This window comes from Dromaius novaehollandiae, chromosome 3 (assembly GCF_036370855.1).
Source record: "Dromaius novaehollandiae isolate bDroNov1 chromosome 3, bDroNov1.hap1, whole genome shotgun sequence".
Classification (NCBI taxonomy): Eukaryota; Metazoa; Chordata; class Aves; order Casuariiformes; family Dromaiidae; genus Dromaius; species Dromaius novaehollandiae.
In genome coordinates, this window is record NC_088100.1 from 91,628,899 (window position 1) to 91,648,649 (window position 19,751).

General features: G+C 47.2%; 1 protein-coding gene across 3 annotated transcripts; it reads left to right on the forward strand.

Annotated features, from left to right (window-relative positions):
- The first annotated feature begins 8,933 nt into the window (after positions 1-8,933).
- LOC112984647 (cytochrome P450 1B1) lies at positions 8,934-16,199 on the forward strand. 3 transcript variants are annotated; one of them, XM_026102663.2, is made up of 4 exons: positions 8,934-9,541; positions 9,645-9,770; positions 10,575-11,591; positions 13,331-16,199. In XM_026102663.2, exons 2-4 carry the CDS (start codon positions 9,751-9,753, stop codon positions 13,941-13,943), a joined length of 1,650 nt encoding a protein of 549 aa, XP_025958448.2. In that variant the 5' UTR covers positions 8,934-9,541; positions 9,645-9,750; the 3' UTR covers positions 13,944-16,199. The 3 variants fall into 3 exon arrangements, with proteins under 3 accessions (XP_025958448.2, XP_025958449.2, XP_025958447.2); XM_026102664.2 differs by having other exon boundaries at positions 8,934-9,770; positions 10,378-11,591; XM_026102662.2 differs by having other exon boundaries at positions 8,934-9,770.
- The last annotated feature ends 3,552 nt before the right edge of the window (positions 16,200-19,751 follow it).

Genomic DNA, 19,751 nt, shown 5'->3' on the forward strand with positions numbered 1-19,751 from the left:
TTTAAACATTTTCCTGGGTGCTGGCTGCACAAGGTCTAGCTTAACATGCTAGAGAACAGTAGAACAGATAGTAGGCAGCTCCATAAACTATTATCAGCCCCAAATTTCTAAGGGAAGCTGAGGCACAGAGAAGATAAAGTGTCCACAGTTATGTCCAGAAACATAAAGTTACACAGCACTCTCTGAACAACAGGCCTATCTTGTCTCGTGTTTTTTTGACAACCATTTTATGACGCCCTCATTTATAAGAGTAGCACTTGACTCTATACCTTGTCCCACTGCCTCTGAGAGGAGTGCAAGTAAAAGTAGCAAAGTGCAGCTGATAATGCCAAAACAGCATTTCACTAACGTGCTCACTCCTCTTGAGACGAGAGGTGGTGCAGACAGTGAACGGGACTGCTTTCCCTTCCTGAACCTTCAAAGGAAATTCTTAATGAATTTCTTTGGTGCAGGCTTTAACACTGCATTAAGACACATGCCAGAAATAAAACCACCTTGCGCTTCATATCTCAAGGTAGGCTTACTTGCCTGGCAGATGAAAACACTTTCTTCCTGCTTGAAGACCAGTTAATTTGATGTGGACTCACTGCAGCCCCGGAGCCTCGGTATCCTGCTCACTCGACAAAGGCTCCTCTGACACCAAGCGTCTCAGGCATAGCCTCCTCCTGCTGCAAGCCTCTCCCTGCCATGTCAGTCTATGCACAAATGGGGTGGTGTAAATATCCCACCTGCCTTTTTTACCTAACTTTCATAAAGTTTTCATGAAATCAGTTTCAGGAGTAGCCATGAACAAACTACAGCCTGGACAACGTGATCTGAATCATACACTCCTTGCCTGAAGAGAGGGCAAAATTTTGCTTCACACAAAACTGAAATATAGGCCTTTACATAACTGGTAAATTAGGTAGCAACTAAATCAGGTTCTGTCACTTTAAAACTTTCCTCCACCCTCCATCACCTCCATCCATCAGTTGCCTGCAGCATGTATATTGAGGAATCGCGTGCAAACGTTACCATAACCCAAGGCTTAACATAAACTATACTCTTTCAGGTCATTGGCAAATAACAGGTATATCCGGTTGTGCCTTTGTACTTGCCTGCACGCAAATTAAAAGCGCATGTGAAGTTACAATAATCAAAGTCAGTCAGGGGGAAGGGGAGGAGAGCAGGGGGATAATAACCGGGGATTCAGGTTATTTATCTTCACAGCAAAGCCACTGAGAAGAGTCTGCTTGCATGCCATTTACACCTCAAAAGAAAGAGAGGGGCAAACCTGGCTTTCAGTCAAAGCCATCCCCTAAGCGCCCTGTTGCCTCTGCTGCTGCTACCTCTTCTCCACAGTAGTGCACAGCATTTCACGCCTCCTCCTCGACTGCCTGGCAAGAACGTTTCTACAGGAGAGGACAACTGCCAAGATGGACCTTTGGTTTTCTTCCACAGGAGACCTCTCTTCTCCTGGTCTCAGGTACTGCTGCATTTGCCACAAGGATGCACCTCGCAGGGGGGTGCTGCTTCGGCGGCTGCTTCATCCTCTGTTCCATGACGGAGGCAGCACCTGCATGCTCAGCCCAGCAGCCGCGCTCCTGCCTCCGGGTGGGCACGGGCTCCTGCCCCGCTCTCCCCTCCAGAGGCAGCCAGCAGGCCCCCTTGCAGCTGATGGGAGCCTGGTTGCAGGCTGCTTGGGAAAGGGAAGAGTTTCTTGCAGTTTTTTTCTATCTTTCTCCCTTGGCGTGCCATGAGATTAACAGACATTAGCAAATGCCTCTTCCCAGAGTGCTGTGACAAGATGAAACCTGCCCCAACTGGCACCTGCAGTCTGTTTCCCTTATGGTCTTTGATCTGCCATTGCTGAAGGTTAGGAGGCCTGAATGGCTCAGAAACAGACACTTCCCCTGGGTTCATTTCCAAATGCTGGGAGCAATCTCTATGTGTCAAGACTGTGTTTTCCCTCCCTGCTAAATTTACTGAGAGGGTTAGAGGAAAACTTTATTATTACTACTTGTCTTATTGGGGGAGTCAGCCGTCTTGATCAAAGTCACAGACCATTATATGGAGTATTGTAAAGTCTCCCAAACTCAGTTTTCCATGACTGACCACAGGTACCACAAAGGGTGTTCCTTATTCCCTTGTTTTGATTGTATTTTCTCTAAATGTTTCTTCAAATAAAAAAATGTGCAAATAAAAAACTCCCATTTCCCTTACCCCAGGGAAGGACATGAATAATTTTATAGGCTAGAGTATTACCAACACATCCCAGTCCTTAAAATTGGAGTCATTTCACGTACCACTGCAATGTAGTTACTGCTGGAGGCAAATGCACCAAAATCTTACACAACAGAGCAAGTGAAGCCAAGAATACCCAAGTGCAAATGTTTCCTTAGCTAAGCTTTAGCAGTCAAATCATTAAGGCCCCTTCTGGATTCATGTATTTACATCTGACAGTATATATGCACCTGCTTTGCTTAGCCAGACCCACTCTTTCTGGCGGAAAATGTGTCACTCTGCAGCTCCATGTCTGTCCTCCTCTCCCAGGTCTTCACGCTTACTATTCACCATTTTATTGACCTCCAGCAACAGAAGGGAAAAGGAGAGTGAGAGACTGGGGTAAGCATGTTCCCTGGCTCATTTCAGCGGGGCTATTTAAGGGATGATGTTTACGAGCAAATCCTTGATTGACATGAATTTTCCTAGTGAAATCCTAGCTAAGGACCTTCCTCTTAACAATTAAAGGCTAGGGAAAGCCCTTGTGATGCACATGCTGTGTGTCCCTGTCTAGCTCAGCTGCCACCTTGACAATTGGTTTGTCATGCTGAATACCTGTGCTGAGCACAACCTCCTCTTTCAGAGCAGCTGAGAACCTGAGAGGAATAGAATTAAGTAAAGGAAAACATTTTTTAAAGCACTGAAAGTTTCGCATTATAAAGTTTCAATCATTTGGACAAGACCTTATGGAGTCCATGCCTGACAGGACAAGCAAGTTTGGCATATCCACTTGAACACACCAGTAAGCAGAACAAGCATTGCAGAAGCTAGAACTGAAGCACAAACAAGGGGGACATACTGCCAGCCCTCTCAAGACACCTCATGAGCACAGGTAGCCAAAATCTGCTTTTACATTTACTTGACGCTATGTTTCAGTAATGGTCCTAGTCTGACTCCAGAAGGCAAAAGTGTATATACATATATAGATGTATACATGTGTGTACACACACACTAGACCCTGGCATCACTTTCTGAAGTGCTGTTTATTTAGGTGGTTTGTAGCTCAGTCCAAGAACTCCCTTAAGCAGCAAGATTAGAGGCATCATAAAAAGCATTGTTTCATTGGAGAAGCTGAAGAAACCAAAGAACCTACTTTTAATCACAACCCCATACAGAAAACATACCCTCACACCAGGGGACACAGTAGTGGCCAAAGCTGGGTGCAGCTCCCTTACCTAGATCAGACCCCAATCCCCTACTGTTTATTCAGGTTTATTCTCTGAAGGAAGGAGACTTCTGAAATTCATCAAAAAATGGTGATGGCCTTTGCTTTGAAATGCTTTGTAGCCTCAAACTTTAAAGCCAGGACTTGACATTCATCCAAGTAATGCCTTTTCTCCCACATTGGTGTCTTTTGTTCTTCCCTTGATAATTCACTCAAATTCGAACAAATTGCAAAACTCTGAAAAATCACATTTTGCATATCTGTAGTAGAGACTTCATTGAACTTTACAGATGAATTTTCAAAACTTCCATTCATACATGCTCCAGCCTGTGACTGAAGCGGACCTTGCTTTCAACTGTAGCCCTGGACTGTTTTGGGGTAGCATCCGTCACTGTGCTGAGCATACAAATGTACTGGCTGTACTGACATTTGCTAAAATGGCAAATACTAAACTGAGTCTCGGAGTTATAGAGCAATTACACCACAAACTTCATATCATAGCTATTAATACAACACCCAGAAAAGTCTGCAAGACAAATGAGAAATATAATATGACTGCATAATACTCTAAGCAATGTTACCATTTTTTAGCTTTTGAGTGACCTAGCATTTCATACAGGCTATAAAGTTCCTATACTTCAAAGTAAAGATGGACTTTGGCAACACAGCTCCTAGTTCTGCAAAATTCAGTAACAATGTGATGATGCAAAACTGCTAAATGTCACGGGCAAATGTCTTTGCTAAAGAGGGACACTGAGCAGGCACCACAGTTTGCCCACATTTTGAGGACAGACACTGTAATGTAAATCTTGAGCAGGATCTAAACTTTTCTAAATGTTGCTGTTTGGTCTATCTTTCTTTCAAGGTCCTTCACAGTAGTTTAACTGTCACTCACTGAGGGCATTTGTATGGTATAAATAAAAGGACACACACAAAATACCACTGATGAGTGTCCAATAGTGTGCAAATCACATTTTGCTATTGTTCCTCTTAGAAGAGCAGTTTAGAAAAGTTATTCAAAGCATGACCACGAAGTAATCAGCTCTGTGTTTTCCTTTCAAGAAAGACTTAGCTATGTGGTTTCATCTGGTACTGTCAAGAAAAGACAGCAAACTTTGGAAAGAAATGTCATAGGAATTTGACAAAGCAAAATCAAGACAGTTACATAATCAAGTTTTATGCTTGAATTAAATATGATGTTATGTTCATATTTTCTATAATCACACCTGTGTGGTATCTGTGTGGAAGGAGACTGCAATCTATACCTATATTTCACAAATAACATGAAAATGTGAATGGATGCAGAGACAACAATTCACACTAGCACTGAGCTGATCCCCAGGAAGCACTGGGAGATTTCTTCCTATCCCTCAGCAGCTGTGGGAATTTGGCTCAGAATTCAGAGCCCAACTTAGGTTTTTCAGTAGCAAGTGAGAACTGAAATCATGAGTTGTGAAGTCAGTGGGAATGCAGGGAAGAGTGAAAGTCCAAGGAAATCTGAAATTAATGAAGGTTAAGAATGTGATATGCAACCACAAATATATATATTTTAAAAAGCATGCCACAAATGCTTTAATTTAGGCCAGAGTGAACACAGAGCTAGCTCTGAATCATGTAGCCACTGGCTCCTACATATGCCTGGCACACCGAGTAATACTGAGGATGTGGCTCCTTGTATTTGCTGACATCTCATGCTTGGTGTCAGGGGGAAGTTGCCAAACTGAGCAAAACCAGGAGCTGGATCAGAAAATATCATGTCATCATCCACACTCTTGTGGTAAACTCTTTTGGCCTAGGATTTGTTTTCCAAAAATTTGCAAAAGCAGGAAATTTTAAGTCCAAAAAGTGGAGACAAAATCCACCAGCCGAACAGAAATGTCTAATTCTGAACCCCCCAAGTTTCCTGGAACAGTCCTAAAGTAAGCAATCTCAGAGGGGAGTTTTAACACTGAGCAGTTCAGTATTGTGTACATAACCCTGAGCAAGTAGGTTTTATCTATATGGTGCCGTGCAGCAAGCACAGACGCTGGCTCTGGACCCAGCTGCCCCAGGGTGGCCCTGTGCCTGCCTGGGCTGAGCAGCTGGTGCAGACCTTCTGCCTCTGGATCTGAACCTACTGCAGGCAAAGTTGGCTCAGGTAAGCCCACGTGGTGCTGGATCATGCGGTGCAGGCAATCTGAGGGAATTCTTGTAAACCTGGAGGTTTACCAGGTTCTAGTTCTGATTGTGAACTAGCACAACTCTGCTTATTTTAATGGTGATTTGCCTGATTTACAATAGCATTGTTGATATGAAAAATCAAACTGCAAAGATAAAAATGACTGTAAAATTTTAAGCAGTCTTAAACAATAGGATGTTCCATTTGTTTAAGTTTCCCAGTGTTTTCTGGGTTTTATCATTATGCTACTTGTTTGTTCATCTTATAAAGTATTGTGCAACATTCAGAAACAGACAATCGGAAAAATATTTCCAAGGGATTATTTAATGAAGCATGGGTTGAATCCTTGTATAAACTGTAAACAATTTGTACAAGCTCTGTACTGAAGCAATCCTAGGATGAAACATTGCTCAACTGTCATATAATCTACCCTGAGAACTTGGAAAATGAAGGGCGGGGGGGGGGGGGGGTCCATAGTCCCAGGTATGGAAAAGAGACAAAGGAGCTCAATGTCAGTGTTCTCTGCAACAAGCTTCAAAAGGAAGAGGTAAGGAAAGAAAATGGGACAAGGTCATGTCCTTGAGAAATTCCAGTTGCTACTAAGGAGGATTTACGTGCAGCAGATCCTAACTGATAACCTAGCCTTGCCTGTGTCCCCAAAGAGAAGCCAACTGCTGCCAGAGTTGGAAGAAAAGCTGGGAGCTGAGTCTGCAAACCATTGTTTAGATAAGTAGTTCTTAAAACAGGTAAAAAATCACTTTGGGGATGAGGGGTTTCCTTCAAAAAGGGAAGACTGTGGTCAAGAGCTCAAAATTTCTTCTTAAAAGGTAAATGAAGTCTCTCCAGGTTCTGTAATTCCCTCCTCCCCCATCAAACTTTCACCTTCACAACAAGGTTTCTCATCCATGCACACAAAGCACTTCCATTCGGAGTTGCAGAGGCACTGGTGTCCCCACCGACTCTGTCTGCCCCCTGCGTCTGGCATTCCTGTCAAATCAATTAGGATTTTTACCAGATTAGGCACAAATTCCTTTCCTTTAATCCCAAACCCACCCACTTATCCCCTTTCAACTTCTTTCCCATATCGCACATCAAGTACATTTTTCTAGGTCTCAGAAATAATTCATTTTAGGCAGCATACATTTTCATTGATCCCAGTCTTCAATTCTTAACAAAACCAGCTTTGAAGGACAGAAATCTGGGACTGACTTCCATAGCACCTGTGTCTGGATTAAGTCTGAACTGAAAAAACAAACTATGAAATATCTAAGAGCAATTCTGAACTTCTGTGTCTCTAGAAACAAAAGAAAGGAAGCAAGAAGAGTGAAAAAAGAGGTAGGCAGAAGTGCAATTTGTCAAATGTAACAGAGACCAAGGGCTTGATCACCCCTTGCCTGCACCTGCTAACACACTAACTCATCCATGTGGTAAATGTTATACTGAAGTTGTAGTTGATTGCATGGGTCTAAAAAAAGTCAGGATCAGACCCCAGTATCAGACCCTAGAAAACTGGGTGAACATTTATTGCATGCAATCAAGCTAATACTCAGACTGTAATAGATGTAAGAGTAGGCTGAGACTGTGAGTATGCTATTTGTACAGCACCTACTACAGTGGGACTGGCTGGTACCACCACAATAGAACAAAACATCTAAAAGAGATTTTTCTATCTTTCATGTTTAGTAATGACAGAACTCCTAAAAACCAAGGAGAAGTGAAAAAAGAGGAAATGTTTTCTTACAGCATAAAAAAATGTACAAGGATTTGTGAATAACTCCTCCTTAAACTGTGTCTGTGCAGCTCAACAGTGGAAACATGCTCCTTCCTTCTGTACTGACCACTAATGACCTAGGACCCATCGCACTTGCGGTATAATGTTGAAATTACAGAGAAAAACTGTTAGCAGGATATAACCTCTCTGTAATTTCAACCGGACCCCAGCTCACTCACTGAATAGATGAGACAGTGAGGTGGGTGCAGAGCCACTTGCAGCAAAGTAAATGCTTGCTCAAAAGTAAATGACATCCTCACCCTGACTGCAGTAGAAGCCAGATTAAGCACTGCATCCAAAAAAGGATTTAGGGACTTACTAAGCAGTGTTGTAAGACTCAGGTTTTAAGCAGCCAGTTCCCAGATTCACCAGAAAAAAAGGCAAATTTGCCCTCTGGCAATGGCAAATACTCAGCAATATAATCCAGCACTCAGGCAACTGATCCAAGCCAGTCCTCGCTGCCTGGACCCAGAGCCCTGAACTGTCCTTGCAGGGAGAGGCCTGTGTCTCTTCTTTGACCTGTGACAGATGAAGGAAGGAAGGGGGGCCGCCAGGGTGGGACAGCCCGCATCATATAACAGCCTAGTGGTTACAGAGTGTGAAATTTGGTTTCTACTTTAGGATGGTGGTGGTGAGATCAACCTACCAGGACCCCTTCCAAGCTTGCCCTAATCTTCATGCCATGAGGATGGGGCCATTCCCTTCTCCTCTTGGACGAAGATGGGCCACAGTGCAGGGCCGGGCTGCAGGATCCCTCCAGTTCACTTCAGAGACACAGTTGGGAGGAGGGAAGCTCACTTCTTCTGCTCTACTGGGAAAAAGTGTTTGCGATGCGTCTGTCACTTGGCCACGTCTGGAAGAAGCACAGCGTGCTCCAGGGCACGCAGATGGGGTTTTAGAGAGACATGGAAAATCTGTGTGATGCTAGTTTAAGCAAAAGATAGTACTGCTGTCTGGAAGAGCCTGGGACAGTGACAACAGATGGGATTGCACTTCCTAGCTAAGTCACAAGCAGCAGCCAGGCCAGGCCTGCGATCACCCTCTGAGCTGGGCTGAATCCCAGCATCCAATTTTATCTAATTCCTAAATGCTACCAAAATACCTTTTTATCTCATGGCGCCACCATAACTAGGGCCTGTTCTTTTTTTTTTTTTTTTCCCTGCCTGGTACAACAACAACAAAACCAAGACGTTTCTGAACACCTGGCGAACGGTTTCCTTTAGCCTGGTGGTTTTGCAGCCCCCATTTTCCTCCCGGGGCACCGGAGCGCCCGGGGGATGGGGGCGGGGGTGCTGCAGCGCCGCACCCACACGGCCCTCGCAGCCCTCCCGGCGGGCCGAGGCGCCGGAGCCGGGAGCAAAAGGCCCCGCGGCCGGGAGAGGGGTGAGCGCGGGGTCGCGGCGGGGGGCAGCGGGGCCGGCGGGGGGGTAGCGGGGCCGGCCGGGCCGCCGGCGGGGCGAGCCGCCCGCGCTCCCCCTGCCTCCTTCCCCCACGCCGCTGTCAGGTACTGCGAGGAGGGGTAGGGGCCCGGGGAGGAGATGGCTGGAGGCTTTCCAGCCTCGGCTCACGCAATGCAACCTCCGCACGCAACGGGGAGGCGACAGGCGGAGGAAGGGAAGCTCTCCGGCTTCCTCAGCCGCGAAGATGAAGGCGAGACTTTGCCTCCTGACACAGAGGGCTGCGAGCCCGCCCGCCACCCCGCTTCCCTCCCAGCAGCTCCTCTGCTAAAACTTTTGGCCCGAGCCATAAAAGCATCCGCGGCTGAGCCGCTCCACTTGGCTTGGGACCAAGGGCAGCTGGCAAATAGCTGGGACCCCTCAAGCCAAGGGAAGGGCCAGGCAGCGGCGATTTGTCAGTGGGGCTAACTGCGGCACGCCCGCACCGCACCGCGCTGCGCGCCGCGGATGCTGGTGGATTTAAAGGCGCGAGTACCAAAGCCAGGCGCGGCTGCTCCGGCTCCCGCTAAGCCTCGGGGGACCGGGCCGTCCTCCCTGCGCTCTCCGAGCCGCTCGCATCCGCTCTCGGCAGCAGGTCGCCCCGGGCCGCCCACCCGCTCCGCAGCGGCTCGCCGCTGTCGGCCGAGCAGCCGGGCGGCACCGCAGCCCGCTCGCCCGCGCTCAGCGGGGCTGCGCTAGGCAGGTGGCTGCCTGCGGGGCGAGCTCCGAAGGGTTAAAACGCTGGGAAGGTGATAACTCTATGCTGGGATCGGGTGCAACTGGCATTTGCCTGCACATGACCTGCCAAGCTCCGGGTGACAGGAACCTGGGCTCCTAATGAGTTTCCCACAGTCTGAGATCTGAACGTCGCTGCTGCTGCTGCGCTCTCCTCCCTGGGGCTGCCTGTTACCGCTGCCGCAGGCTGCTCGGCTCCCCTCCATCCTCCCCGAGGTCTCTGATGGAAGCAGCGTACAACAGGTCAGTTTTGCTACAGGCGCCTGCAACTGCCGTTTATTTCACCCCCTTCTCCTCCCCTGGTTGCTTCAGAAAGGCTGGAGCAAAAGCTAGGCGCGGGTGCTGACAGTGCCGGGCACCGGGACGGGCAGCGGGGCCAGATAGCTCTGCCGCGCCGGGAGCTGCCGCGCCGCGCACCCCGCCTCCTCGTGCCGCTTGCTGCCGCGTGCGCCCGCCCGCGGTGAACGCGGAGGTGCGCGGAGGAGGGAAGCGCTGGGGACAGGGCGGAGAGCGGCGCCGTGCGCGGAGGTGGCCTCGCCAAAGCAGGCGAGGGCTCCGATTGCCACGCGAGGAGCCCGTTTCTTGCAGGGGCTCTTTTGCCGGGAGCAGAGATGTGCAGCGCGGGGATGAAGCTGTCTCCAGCGCACACCGGCTGCCTGCATCTGCGGGAAGCTCGTCGGGAGCGAGCATCCTCCCGCCGTCCCTTTTGCCTTCCTCAGCCGTGACCTTCTGGATCCCCCGCTGCAAAGTCCCCCTTCCAGGGGGAGAGAGCAGCGGCCCCGGCACTAAAGATGATTTTGGTTCTTTAATTTGTCACTTGGTTACCGACTAAGCCTTGTTTCTCGCACAGGACCCAGGCGGGTGCTAGGAGCACCGGGAGCGCACGCCGACTCCTGGCGCCCGCGGCGCTGCCGGCGCTCCGCTCCGCCGCGCCAGCGCATCCCGGAGCCCTCGGGGCGCGGGGCCCTGCTCCTCCGGCGGGCGACAGGGAGCCTCCTAGCCCCTCCGCAGAGGCGCTGCCCGCTGACCTTTCCCTTTGCCTTGCAGCATGGCCCTCGAGAGGCTGGGGGAAGCCCTGCGCAGCATCCCCCCCTTGCAAAGCTCCCTGCTGCTCCTTCTCTCCCTGCTCGCCGCCATCCACCTGGGCAAGCTCCTCCTGCAGCGGCAGCGGTGGCGGCGGCAGGGCCAGCGCCAGGCGCCGCCGGGCCCCTTCCCCTGGCCGCTGATCGGCAACGCGGCGCAGCTGGGCAGCGCGCCGCACCTCTCCTTCGCCCGCCTGGCCAGCACCTACGGCGCCGTCTTCCAGCTGCGCCTGGGGCGCTGGCCCGTGGTGGTGCTGAACGGGGAGCGCGCCATCCGGCAGGCGCTCGTCCGCCAGGGGACCGCCTTCGCGGGCCGCCCGCCCTTCCCCTCCTTCCAGCTGGTGTCGGGCGGGCGCAGCCTGGCCTTCGGCGGCTACTCGGAGCTGTGGAAGCTGCACCGGCGGGCGGCGCACGCCACGGTGCGCGCCTTCTCCACGGGCAGCCCCGCCACCCGCCGCTTGCTGGAGCGGCACCTGGTGGGCGAGGCGCGGGCGCTGGTGGCGCTGCTGGTGCGCGGCAGCACCGGCGGCGCCTTCCTCGACCCCTCGCGCGTCCTGGTGGTGGCCGTGGCCAACGTGATGAGCGCCCTGTGCTTCGGCCGCCGCTACAGCCACGGCGACGGCGAGTTCCTGCGCCTCGTGGGGCGCAACGAGCAGTTCGGACGCGCCGTGGGCGCCGGCAGCCTGGTAGACGCGCTGCCCTGGCTGCAGCGCTTCCCCAGCCCCGTGCGCGCCGCCTACCGCGCCTTCCGCGACCTCAACCGCGACTTCTACGGCTTCGTGCGCGGCAAGTTCCTGCAGCACCAGCGCAGCCTGCGCCCGGGGGCCGCGCCCCGCGACATGATGGACGCCTTCATCCGCCTCCAGCGGGAGCAGCCGCGGCTGCAGCTCGAGCACGTGCCCGCCACCGTCACCGACATCTTCGGCGCCAGCCAGGACACCCTCTCCACCGCCCTGCAGTGGCTCGTCATCTTCCTCATCAGGTAGGTGCCGGCGAGGCGGCGGCGCCCTCCGCCGCGGCCCCCCGCCCTGGCGGAGGCGGGGGCGGCCGCCGTGCCAGCACCGGGCTCGGGGGCACGGGCATCGCGTGCCGCAAAGTCCTGCCGCCGCAGGGGGAGGCGCCCGCGGGAGTGGCCGGCCCTAGGCAGGGCGAAACGCGCCGGGTTCGGCAGCGCGGGGCCGCGGGCAGCGCCGCCGCGACGGCTGCGGTCGCCAACGGCCGCCAACGGCCGCCGGGCGACGGTTGGGGCGGCCTCGCGGCGCGCGCGCGGGAGAAGGGGAGGAGGGGGCGCCGTGGCGGCCCGCCCGGGTGGCACTGGCACCTCGGCGGTCCCCGATTAAGGGGCACGGAAGCTCTGGGAGAGCTGCCAGAAAGGAGGACATGAAGAAGGGGCGGGGGGGTGTGAACAACCTACTTTGGCGGACGGGTAATGTTGCATAAAGAGAGGCTGGCAAAAAGGCAGCGGTGTGAAAACCCAAAAGTAACAGACTTTACCGGGTCGAGATCAAGGAGATCATAGGAACAGGATAACAACCGCTTAAGCAAGATAAAGAGTTCGTGCACTGCTTTACAGACCCGCTATTATGTTGTTGCCCCTGCACTGTGTGCCTTGCGTGACTGGCGGCAAAACACCTCCGAGCGCAGCAAGCAGGCAGCCTGCGGGCGTGAGCCCTGCCGCCAGCCCTGCGCGGGGGGAACCTCACGGCGGGGGGGGCGTCGAACAGAAGAGGGCACAGCACTGATTTCCTCGCGTGTCCCAGCATTTTCTGTGATCATTTGCATCACTTGTAGGCTCAGGCTGATATTTTCTTTAGGTTCTTTTATCTACTCAGCCGCTTCTTGAAAAACAGACAAATATTTAGTGCTTCAAGCGAAGGGTATGATTTCCAGCGTTTACATAACCTGTTTGATTTCTCCTCGTTTCTTACATTTGCCTTGCGTTTGACACACAGACCCACTGCAGGAGGAGAAGGCAAAGACACAACACCCAAACGTGGATATTTAAAAAAGCAAATAAAGGCTACCTGTAGGAAGGCATGCTTTTAGGCAAGCAAGGAAAATAAGAATAATTTATTGATATTTTGATCTTGTTTTGTTACTTTGTTACTGCCCGCACTTCATGACAGTGGACTTAAAATACATTGTAAAGAAAACATATTTTGATAATAATTTGAGTAAGTATACACAAACTATGAGCATGTTCATAAAACTATTCTGACAATTTTTAGCAGGGATCTTTTTCAGTTTAAAAATATGTAGACTTTAATATGGATGTAATATGTCTAATGATAACTTGAACTGCAGTGCCAACATTTAGAAGTCACATACAGAGCTGGAAAACAGAGTTTTCACCCCCCCAGAAAGCCCAATAGAAAGAAAGTCATTTTAATTTTAGTATGAATTTTACATATATATTGGATATATAATTTTAGAATTTTTTTCAGAACATTAAATTAATTTCAGTTTTTGTATTGAGATTTGATTAGATGTGATATTAAATATAAAAATGAAAACGGAGCAAATTAAAAATGACACCGTTGCAAGGAAGGTTTGGATTTTTCTCTCATCAAGTTTTCGTTAAGATCTACATCTTCCTGCAATACATTTACGTTTGCTCAAACTGTGTAGTATAGGGTAGGGGGTGAGGAATTGTTCTGTGAGAAATGTTTATAGCATGTATTATTTTTTAAAGTGTGTGCACGCACTTATTTTAAATGACAGGTATCCAAAAGTGCAGGCTAAAATGCAAGAAGAAGTGGATAGGATTGTTGGAAGAGACCGTCTGCCATGTGCTGAAGATCAACCTCATTTGCACTACGTCATGGCTTTCTTGTATGAATCCATGCGTTTCAGCAGCTTTGTGCCTGTTACTATCCCACATGCCACCACAACCAACACCTTCATAATGGGCTACCTCATTCCCAAAGACACAGTGATATTTATTAATCAATGGTCAGTGAATCACGATCCAGCAAAATGGTCCAACCCAGAGGATTTTGACCCAACGAGATTCCTGGATGAGAATGGATTCATTAACAAAGATCTTACTAGTAGCGTGATGATATTCTCATTGGGAAAACGTCGGTGTATTGGAGAGGAGTTATCAAAGATGCAGCTGTTTCTCTTTACCTCCATACTGGTGCATCAGTGCAATTTTACTGCTAATCCAAATGAGGACCCTAAAATGGACTTTACTTATGGGTTGACCATTAAACCTAAGCCATTTACCGTGAATGTCACACTTAGAGATACTATGGATTTGCTTGATAAGGCTGTCCAAAAACTGCAAGCGGAGAAAACAGCCAATGAAAATCACCCATCCGCAAATACCTAAGCACAGAATCTTGCATCTAAAGATATTCCCTCTCTCTTTTTAGACTTAAATAACTTATAGTTTGTTCTGGTGATCTTTTTGCAAAATAGACGACATAACAAGATACAAGAGCAGCAAAGAAAACTGCGCAAGTCATAATTCAGTCTTCTTTTTTAATTCTAGAGGCAGAGCCAAGAGAACCATTTAATATATTAAATTACAAAACATATGCAAAAATATGCAATTTGAAAGTAAGCTTTTTCTTTTCTAGCATGTTCACAGAAGTTGTAATTGTAAAGCGCTTTTTGTCTACTGACTAGTTAGAGCATCTTCAGGAACTGTTTGTACAATCCTTTCCATGTCTCCATGCTCTATGCCTTAAGTCTAAGCTCGTCTTCAGTGATTCCACATTCCAAAGTGAAATCTCATATTCCAAAAAAACAAAACAAAACAAAACAAAACCCCACACCTACACTCAGAACATTGTAGCCTCCCTCTGAGTTCGCTCTTCTGGAAACTGCCATAGGCATATGGCAGGTCCTGTGTTGTGACTGCTGGAGTGTACATTAATGCCTCCATAAAAAACTTTCAAATATTTTTGATAAAATGCCAATGTAAAGTCTTGCCTTTAACATGCCAGAGTGTTTACACATATGACTAAAAAAAATAGATTTGCTTATGAGCACAACATTTTTAAATTTCATATTCTATGTGAGAACAGTGTGTCCTAATCCAGTCACTTTCAATATGTTTTGAAAGGAAAGATCAGAATTGGTATGTCACCAGTTTTCTCCAGTAAAAACATACATCCCCACCCCTAGGCACATAGTAAGTCCAGTTAAAATTCAAATGGGCCAGGATTTGCAGAAGTGAGAATCTGGCGGCGGGGGGGGTATATTGAAACTTCTGTGCCACGTGCCTCAAATAATGCACACAGCAAAAACAATTCTGCTCACTAGTCATTCTGTTAGATTGAGTTAAATGGTGTAGCCGAACATTAATTATGTACTTTTAGTATGATTTGTTTAGAACAAAGTCACAGAACAAAAACTAACGTTACATATCCTGATTAATGTACTGGTTAACTAAAGAAAAAGTACTTTTAAAACTTTCATAAGGTAAAGAACATCAGGTTAAAAAAATAAAACTATTATTTTAAAGTAAAATATACACATGAAACCTTATGGCCTTGAATCTCTGGCTAATGTTTGTGCATGCAAAGCAGCATATATTTCTCTAAAATGTGAACCCTCATATGTACATATCTGATTTTGAAAAGTGTTGGGCATTTCTGAGGAGCTACTGATCACCCTCAACTACATATGAAACCTGTCAGAAATAAGAGTACCTCACATGCAGCTTGCTGTGCTCATCTTCGCACAAAATAAGGCCTTAGCAGACCTAGAAAATAAGGGCACAATCCTACAATCTAAAGTAGCTCTGCTGAGACCTAAGCAAGTAAAGATTTGCAGAACCGGGTCTTCTGATATGTGGCCAGGCATAATCATGTTGACAACAGTGACAGAATTCATACCGACATTGATAGGAGCTAGATTAATGGCACAATCCTCATCTTCTTGAAATAAGTAGAAACTTTGCTACTGATTTCCATAAGAACCTGAATCAAGTCTAAAAGTACCCCTCCCTAACCACGCGTAGTGTTAATGTACTTGTTTAATGTCTCCAACTTCATATAGCATCTATTCTCTTTTTCAAAGCTAAAAAAGCTTTGTTGCCTACACAAGGAGTAACCTCAGGTGTTCTTCTGAATTACGTATAAATCTGTGATATCCCAGAACTTAGCCCTATACCTGTGAAAAGCTTTATAAGATATCCAGCATTTTCATATGGAGATCTACATTAGATCAAACGCTAGCAAGACATTTTTCCTTGTACCTTTGTAAGTATCATTGAAAAAATATAAAGAATATAACCTACAACTGAATAGTTATTCTAACTCAAGGATCAGTTTTATATTTCAACAAAAAAGGCTTTTGCAATTTTGTACTCTCCTTAAAGCTTTAAGTATGCATTGGTTACTAATGCAATTTTCATTCACACTGCTGATGTGGTTTTGTTGATGTGTGATGTCTGTCAGTGGGTCTCACACACTACATAGCTGCTGGTGAAATAATGCCTCATGTAATCTGTAAAGTTATTCAAATTTAGTAACATCCATTTAGAATGTATGCAGTTGTTCAATGAGATAACTTTTGTGATTATTTTGAGACAGATCATTGTTACCAAAATACTAAATAAAATTATTCTTGTACTGCCTTTGCTTAGTTCACATGTGTAACTTTTTAACATCCAGATAAACACAATTTTTATTTTTGATTTGGAAAGTATTATTCTAAATATTCTTTGTTCATATACCTTTTCTTCCTCTCTCCATTTCTGGATTTTGAGTTTTTTCTCCATCTCTTCCTTCAGGCTTCTCAGGTCTCCCTGCTTGTTCACACCTTGCCATCTGTATTCATGTTTTCATTCTCTTTTGGCTAAGAGCACTCCCTGCTTCTGCTCTCAGCATCTGCCTGGATTCTCTTTTGCTTTCTTCTAACATCTGTTAATCTCTCCTCAGCCCGCACAGTCTCCTATGTTAGGTTCTTCCCTCTAGCATTTCAGTTTACTTCCATCTCCCCTCATTTCATGCCCACAAGCTGCTTTCCCCCCCCCCCCTTTTTTTTTGCCTTATATACATTTTGGCAGCTATACATTCCTGCTACTGGATCCCCACCGCTGCCCTTGAGACCAAATTCCATCGCTGTTCATGCCATTTTGGCCTTGGTGTATGGGCAGAGTGGGGTGGAGTGCCAGGAAGGAAGTCCCAGGGCCTTAACACGTCCTCTAGTGCAACCTCTTACAAAGTCAAGGCAATCCTGTGGTGAAGGGTGGCCTTATTCACATATAAAACATTTCCTTATGATGCAGTGACCCTCTATCTGCATTCTCTCACCCCAGTCTCTTACTCCACAAGCCTGCTTACTTCAGACACATCTGAGAAAAGACCTTCACAGTTTCCCCATAAACCTAGCCCTGAGGAAGTGGTAAAAAACTACTGACTAATGGTAGTTCCCTACTGATTTAGGACACTTTCTTTCTAAGAGTTTCTCCTCAATGAAGCAGGACTTTAAGTGTTGGCCAAAGCAGCAAAAGATCTGTGGAGTATGTTTAGCCTCCGAAGACACTCCATGTAGTGTAGTATATGTATGGCTGGCGCTGACTAGTGAGACACACAGTGTGAATAGAGAGTGTGTGTCCTTCCTAGAGCAAAACCCAACTTAACATGGTCAAGTGCTACTGCAGTGACCTGCCAGCCACACTGTCCCTGCTTCTGGTAATTTTGTAGGTATTTTTCTGCTTTACCAGCTGTCTACAGCTGAAGTCTAGACTCCCTCGTCAGTATTGACAAGCATATTTTTATAGCAAAAATTGCTGCTTTAGTGCAAAAAGATTTTTGTGCTGATGCAGTTAGGAGAAGCTGGCCTGAAGGACTTCTTGGAGAGATCCATGAAGATCACTATAAATACTATAGTGTTTATAGCAACCCAGTAGGCAACTGAAAGTTTCTGATTCGCTCGTTGTAAGCCAGTATTAACTGTAAAGGAAATAGAATAAAGGCTAACATGGCATTGGTAGAAAAAAAACACCATTTTCAAATTGGGCAAGGTTGTGTTTAACAACAAGTCATGCACATTCATGAGATTTCAAGTTTGCACCATCACTACCTCACCAACCTGTGACTGGATGTCATCATAGCAATACTTGACAAATACATGCCGCTCTTAGGGAACTATGTCATGAAATACAAGCACAAGATGAATCAAAGTTGAACAGTTATAGAAAACATTTTATTTGAGTCAAGTGTTTATCCTTTAAAATCTTGATGTTGGGGTTGTAGTGACTTCAGTGAGCCAGGAAAGCCAAATGCCATTCTCATGTTTGCTTTTTTTGTGTGTGTAGCCCATCCCCCAGAACTCTAGCAACATCTTTCATTCAGGCTAAGATGAGTGTTTAAAAAAAGACTGGGCTGTCAGACCACCCACTACGTAACACAAAGGGGAAACAAGTAAGATGACCTAGCAGAGCTGATAAGGAAGGCACTTATACTATTCAAGTGTACTATTATATTCCTAGTGAAGCCAATAGTTAAGCTTACTGGCTTTAGCAGAAGACAGTTCAGGGTGGCTGGAATAAATGACAATACTCCTCTCATAGGTAAATGTGTTCCCAGTAGCTATTGCTAGGAACAAGAGTCATCAGAGCTTGAGAAACAATCACTGCTAGAAAGAGGAGAGGAGGGTCAGGCCAGGATCTGTGGGTCAGATTTCAGTACCAGCATGGCATAGTACCAAATGGAAGTTCACGACAAATTGCAACCAGCTTTGCATCAGATCCATTATCTGTTTGTGAGTGGCAGGGACTGATGTGTAGAGTAGGTCTGTCTTTAGGAAATTGGTTCACATTATTCAGGCAGAGCACTCAATGTATAACTATAGAGACTAGGCAATCAGGAGCTTACATTTTACCAGAGAGAAGTCGAGGAGTTAGCCATTGAAATTAAACAGTTAAGATTTGTCTTTGCTGCGTCTTTAGCTTGGTCAAGTTTTATTCAGACCTCTCATTCACCCGCACAAAGAATTCAAGTTAGCTCAACACCTGGACCTGACTGTTTGGTGGAGGAAGAAGGGGTTGGATTTTGAATGTAGCACAATACAGATGCAATGATTCAAGCTTCAACAACTACTCTGCTGTTTACTGCTCTATTTTTTCAGCTGTTTTTTCATGCTGCAGTGACTTGTACTCAGACCAGGCCAACTCATTAATTATCAGGGTGAAAACAAGCTTAGCATAAAGCATAAACAGCCACAGAGCTTTTAAGATGGCTCTAGTTTATGCTTTGATAGCCCTTCTTTGGGGATTTTTGTGAACTTTTCAGTCAGCTCCGCTATCCAAAACTATTTCTTGATTTGTTAGTGTTGCCCTGTCCTTCAACACTTAGAGCGGATCTTGCTCCAGCCTGATAGGAAAAAGCTAAAGCTATCCAAATCAAACAAGAGTCTCCCAGTTCCCCCCATTCCTTATCCATGTTGGGTGTCTGGGAATACTGATCCATTAATACACTTAAATTAAAAGACATAGGATGCTGAGCCAATTTCAACTGTGAATGTGTGTGGAGAGGGTGAAGGAATGCGTAGGGACTTATGAAAGGTACATAAATCAACTGCAGAGCTCTATAGAGTCATTTGCTGGAGTGGCTGAGAGCTAGCAGAGGAAAATATATGTTTAAAGCATGCGAAGACCCTCCAGCTAGGGAGGAACCATACACGGGATCTTGGAGTTCCACAGAGACAGAGGTGGTGGCTTCACATGGGCTGGATACACAGTATGTCAGTATTAGGATTAAAAGCATCCCACATGATACTAGCGAGGTTCACTCACATCAGCTGCAGGAAGCAAGTGGACCAAATCCTACCATCACACCAGGCTGAAGACAGAATGAGTGATTACTTTCCTGAAAACTTTGGACAAACTAGAGAAGTCCAAATACCAACTCCTCACTGCTCATTAACTCGAGCAATAGGTTTGGGAGGTAGCAAACATGGAAACAAGAGCTGTGGAACTGACCGGGAAGGATGATGTGCCATGCAGGCTGCAGGGTTTGCAAAGAGAACGGGTCCACAAGCGGGACCGATGGAGAGTCTGTCATTCTCCCCCTCACTCCAGTTCCTCCTGCACCTGAGGGCACCAGGGACAGAAAGACACCCCAGCAGCAACAGCAGGTGGGGCAATTTTCCCTCTCTGCATTCAGACAGAGCAGTATAAGGA

Bases quoted from the DNA above. Each gene is read 5' to 3' on its own strand.
- LOC112984647 (XM_026102662.2), top strand. From the start codon at position 9,751: ATGGAAGCAGCGTACAACAG. The intron at 9,771-10,574 runs GTCAGTTTTGCT...TTTGCCTTGCAG, and splicing joins ATGGAAGCAGCGTACAACAG to CATGGCCCTCGAGAGGCTGG. The intron at 11,592-13,330 runs GTAGGTGCCGGC...TTTAAATGACAG, and splicing joins CTCGTCATCTTCCTCATCAG to GTATCCAAAAGTGCAGGCTA.